The 5,000-nt window shown below is 43.5% G+C and overlaps 1 protein-coding gene across 1 annotated transcript in view; it reads left to right on the top strand.

The window, feature by feature from the left end:
- Window positions 1-5,000, top strand: part of mast2 (microtubule associated serine/threonine kinase 2) — a 138,411-nt gene that overhangs the window by 102,824 nt on the left and 30,587 nt on the right. Inside the window, 1 exon segment of the mRNA XM_042708941.1 lies at window positions 4,760-4,835. Within this exon segment, the coding sequence (XP_042564875.1) occupies window positions 4,760-4,835 (76 nt within the window).

The raw sequence follows: 5,000 nt of genomic DNA on the forward strand, positions 1-5,000 counted from the left end.
AATTCATTGACATATTGTAGCTTGTCAGACATGTTTTATAATGCCCAATCCCTTTCAAACTGACTGTTACGTTGTTAATCAGGGTATTTGACTTTGAGGATGTAAAAAAGAAAGTGTCTTAGTTTTGCTCACTTAAATTCCATGATGAGCTATTTTTGTCAAGATCAATATAGCCTATCCCATAAACGCACTCATTCTGGAGAATTGTTTTAGGTCTAAATGTGTCTATTGGAACACATTTGCAGCTCCGGAGCCAGGTACTGAAAGGACAAACGTACGGCTTACCTTTTTGCTTTAATGTTTCAGCAGCCATTCTGGCCCTTGCTGTGGTGCGACTTGTGAAGGAGAGGTCAGCTTTTATGTTTAAAATGACAAATTGAGAATTAAAAATGATAAGACTAGCCTGAAATGGATTTAGAGTATCAAATATTACTGCATTCAAGCATTACATAATCACGCTCTTATTGATAATTGATTTAGAGTATCACATATCAAGCATTACATAATCACGCTCTTATTGATAATTGATTTAGAGTATCACATATCAAGCATTACATAATCACGCTCTTATTGATAATTGATTTAGAGTATCACATATCAAGCATTACATAATCACGCTCTTATTGATAATTGATTTAGAGTATCAAATATTACTGCATTCAAGCATTACATAATCACGCTCTTATTGATAATGGATTTAGAATATCATTACTGCATTCAAGCATTACATAATCACGCTCTTATTGATAATGGATTATTACATAATCACACTCCTATTGATAATGGATTTAGAGTATCATATTACTGCATTCAAGCATTACATAATCACGCTCTTATTGATAATGGATTTAGAGTATCATATTACTGCATTACATAATCACGCTCTTATTGATAATTGACAAATGGCTGTAGAAAATACTGGAATTTTCACCAAGGCTAAATATGTTGAACAATAGTTATGTCCTTGTCAGGCTTTGGGGAACATAAACAGTATTCCATCCTCCTGCCTCAGATTTAATTAAATGTATTACCAAGTGAGGTTATTCAATACAAGTTTGAAGGACAGGGAGAGGCCAATGTACAAATAAATAACAACAGAAAATACCTATTTTGAGTGGAATAAATCTGACCTCCTTTTAACGCAAAAGTTGAACACCAGAAACTGCACATCTACCCATCATATGTCTGAGCCACAAGCTCTGAGCTGTAACTGGTCCTCCATCTCTGATCATCATCTACCATGTTGAATACTGACAGCATCCCTGTGCGTCCTCAAAAGCACTCTTGAAATGATCCGTACACAGCAACACACCTCAACACACCTCAACACACCTCAACACACCTCAACACACATCAACACACCTCAACACACCTCAACACACCTCAACACAACGGAAAGTTCTCCATGGCAGGAAATATCGGTTGTTTCGTCTATCCTCCGTGCAAAAGTGGAGCCGAAACGACTTCATTCTTAATTTCTTTCTGAATTGTTTTAGACAACCCCGTGAAAACAGAACAAGACTGGGAACGTGTAGCCAGTAGATCAACGTAGCACGGTATCAATTACCGCCCTGAAATTCCCTCTATTTGCCAAACTGCTCTCTCACATGCCCCCTGAAAAAGCCAGATCCTGACGACATAGCAAGGCAGTAGCGCCAATTAGCCGTTTTAGTGTTTGGCATATGACACTTGGGTTCATGGGGCTTGGTAAAGGATATCCTCATGGCTGTGATTTATCAGCTGCACTCCAACGCTTACAGCCGAATCGCGGCGGGGGGGGGGGGGGGGGGGGGGGGGGGGGGGGGGGGTGTCCTTTACCAACAGCACTCTCTCTCATGTCATATTGCCTAATTCAACTTTTTAAAAAGAAAGACCATCAGTAGCATGAACTGAACATGACTGCATACTACTGCATCATCCATCCCTGAAATAGCATGCTTAGTCATTGCAAATACTGCCCTGCAAAACAAGCAGGGCGTGGATGTGAAGTCTGTTCTGCTCATGTTTTAATATACTTCCAGGGTCCATGGTCTGGTAATGTCACTAAAGTGTGGGTCTGGTAGAGGCCATTGAGCTCAGTGCATTATGGGGGACTCTCAGTAAGATCACGTTTTTAGTTCGATTTCTAAAACCGAAATAAATGCTCAGCTTTTCACATGAAATCACTTGTAATTCAATGAAATGGCACTTTCCAAAGCACTCACATCATCTGAAGGAAAAAAAGTGGATGTCAGCCATTTTGGGCAAATATTCTCTTGATTTTTTTTCCCCCCCTACCCTGTTGCTGTGGTTACTTGTATTATTATAATAAGCACTCCGGTACACTCATCTGCATGATAAAAGGACTAGACTGTTTGTGCAGCATGCATGCAGCAGAGAAATGTGGATCACTCTTCTTAAATCAACCTTTAAGCTTTCACTGAAAGGAGGATGCACAGGGCACGGTAGATAATACCACCTCCGGGGCAGTATTATAGTTAAACCCAGTGTATATTAGGAAGTGAAGGAAGCACATCTACCCAGTTTCGTCCAATGGAATCATGTGAATCTAAGGATATATAGTTCAGGGTACATGACTTGACAGTTTCCTGAACTTTGAGTATTGGCCCTGTTTTTATTAGGTAAAGAAGTGTGTGTGTGTGTGTGTGTGTGTTGGAGTCTGTGTCTGGGTACTGCTAAACTAAACTCTTTGTTTTTTTTTATTTCACACAACAGAAGAGTATTCCATTTGGCTCTGCAACATGCGTGTGCGTGTGAGCCTACACACACATGCAGGCACACACACACATACACAAACACTATTAAAAAAAAAAACCTGCCTGTCTTGTCACCTAAGCAGCTGTTCCTTCCTTTAAACAAAGCTGCTTGCACCAATGAAAAATAACCACCAGCCATCACAGCCATGCAGCACACGCCACAGTAAACAGTGAGTTATTCCTTGCACTCGCTAATGGGCCCTCTGCGCTCGTCTGGAATAGTAAATGGGCTCTGCCGCTTGTTTCCAGGGTGCAGCGTGTCCCAGTCCAGCTGTTCCCAGCTGTTTTCCTGGCTGCTCTCAACTTTCCGGCAGGAAATTCTGTGCTCATTAATATTAAAGAGGGGGTCTGAATGCATAAGTAATGCACACGGGTGAAACCCCAACGACTGCCTCGGCTCCGCCACCCAGCTGGAGCTTCAGGGAGAGTGATGGGACTGATTTGGGTGGGTGTGTGTGTGTGTGTGTGTGTGTGTGTGTGTGTGTGTGTGTGTGTGTGTGTGTGTGTGTTTCAATGTGTGTGTCAGCACACTCAGTCCTGCTCCAGTGTGTCAGGGTGACATGTCTGACAATATAGATGCAAATGGTTAGACACACACACACACACACACACACACACACACACACACACACACACACACACACACACACACACACAGCCCTTCTTCAAAAGGTTCAGTGTGTGGACTACAGTGACGGACCAACACACTTTTGTGCACACACAAGCATAACCACTCACTCACGCACGCACACACACACACACTGTCTAGGCCCCTGTCTAAAGCTGCTGATGCTTGCAGAAAGGCCCTCAGATCTGGTGTGATGGAAGCATTCAGATTCTACCTCTCTTCCCTCATCCAGCATCAGCTTGATCCTCATACAGTATTTGGACATCTTCTGTCACATTTTGTTTTAATAGTGTGCTGACATCAAGGCAGAAACCCATTGTCTTTGTGAGCTCAATTTAGTTTTAGTTTTTTTCCTTGGCTAATGTACAATTGTTTGTGTACAGCCCACTCTAAAAAGCACCAGGGAAAAAAAGACTTTGATCTCACACACACACACACACACACACACACACACACACCAACTCTCCCACTGTCCCTCCACAAGAGTGCACTCTAAATGACAGTAGTCCATCAAGTGCTGTAATATTAAAAGGAGCCTTTAATGTGTAGCCAAAAAGAAGAAATACTTGAATTAGAGTGAGAGAGGTGTGGAGGTGGGAGAGGATGGAGAGAATGTGTTCAGTGTAAAAGAGGAGGGAGGAGGAGGCTCAAGATGGTAGAAGCTTTGTTTGTTAAAAGGAGGTGCTTGTGAAGCTGTAGCAGGCTCTGCACTTTGTGTCTGGTCTTTCATAGTCAATCTCCCCAACACACGCGCACGCACGCACGCACGCACGCACGCACGCACGCACGCACGCACGCAACACACAAATACAGAAACCTCTGGTGGCTGTGCGATCAAAACAATCTCCCCAACACACACGCCACACACACACACACACACACACACACACACACACACACGCAACGCACGCACGCACGCACACACGCACACACACACACACATGCAACACACTCACACACACGCACGCACGCACGCACGCGCGCACACACACACACATGCAACACACACGCAACACACACACACACACACGCACGCAACACACAAATACAGAAACCTCTGGTGGCTGTGCGATCAAAACACATTGTTGTTATTATTCTGTCCTTATCTCCATTTCGTCCATGTTAAACACAATACTGCATTTGTGAGTGTGCTGTACCCGAGAAGACCAAGTATCGCTTAAGTGATTTGAGAGTGTTAAATTAGTAATGTTCACTCCAAATCAAAAGATAATTAGAATAACTGAAAATGTCTCTCTCGCTCTCTCTCTTTTTCCCTTTCCCTCTCTCTCTCTCTCTCTGTGTCTCTCTCTCTCCCCCTCCCTACCTCTCTCTCTCTCTCTCTCTCTCTCTCTCTCTCTCTCTCTCTCTCTCACAGGGAGCAGCCCCTTGGACAGCCCTCGGAATTTCTCCCCCAACACCGCTGGCCACTTCTCCTTTGTCCCATCGCGCAGGTGAGAGTCTGAAAGTCTGAAGTCATTGCCATCTATGCTCAACCCAAGAGGCTGAATCCAGTATATGGTGCTTTGAGAAAAAATGGAGTGCATTGGGTCCTTTACTGGTGTTGGAGAGAGAAAAAGGCTTAGCAGTGTGACCCAAATAAAAAGGCTTTAACTTCT

Source organism: Clupea harengus, chromosome 10, assembly GCF_900700415.2.
Source record: "Clupea harengus chromosome 10, Ch_v2.0.2, whole genome shotgun sequence".
Taxonomy (NCBI): domain Eukaryota; kingdom Metazoa; phylum Chordata; class Actinopteri; order Clupeiformes; family Clupeidae; genus Clupea; species Clupea harengus.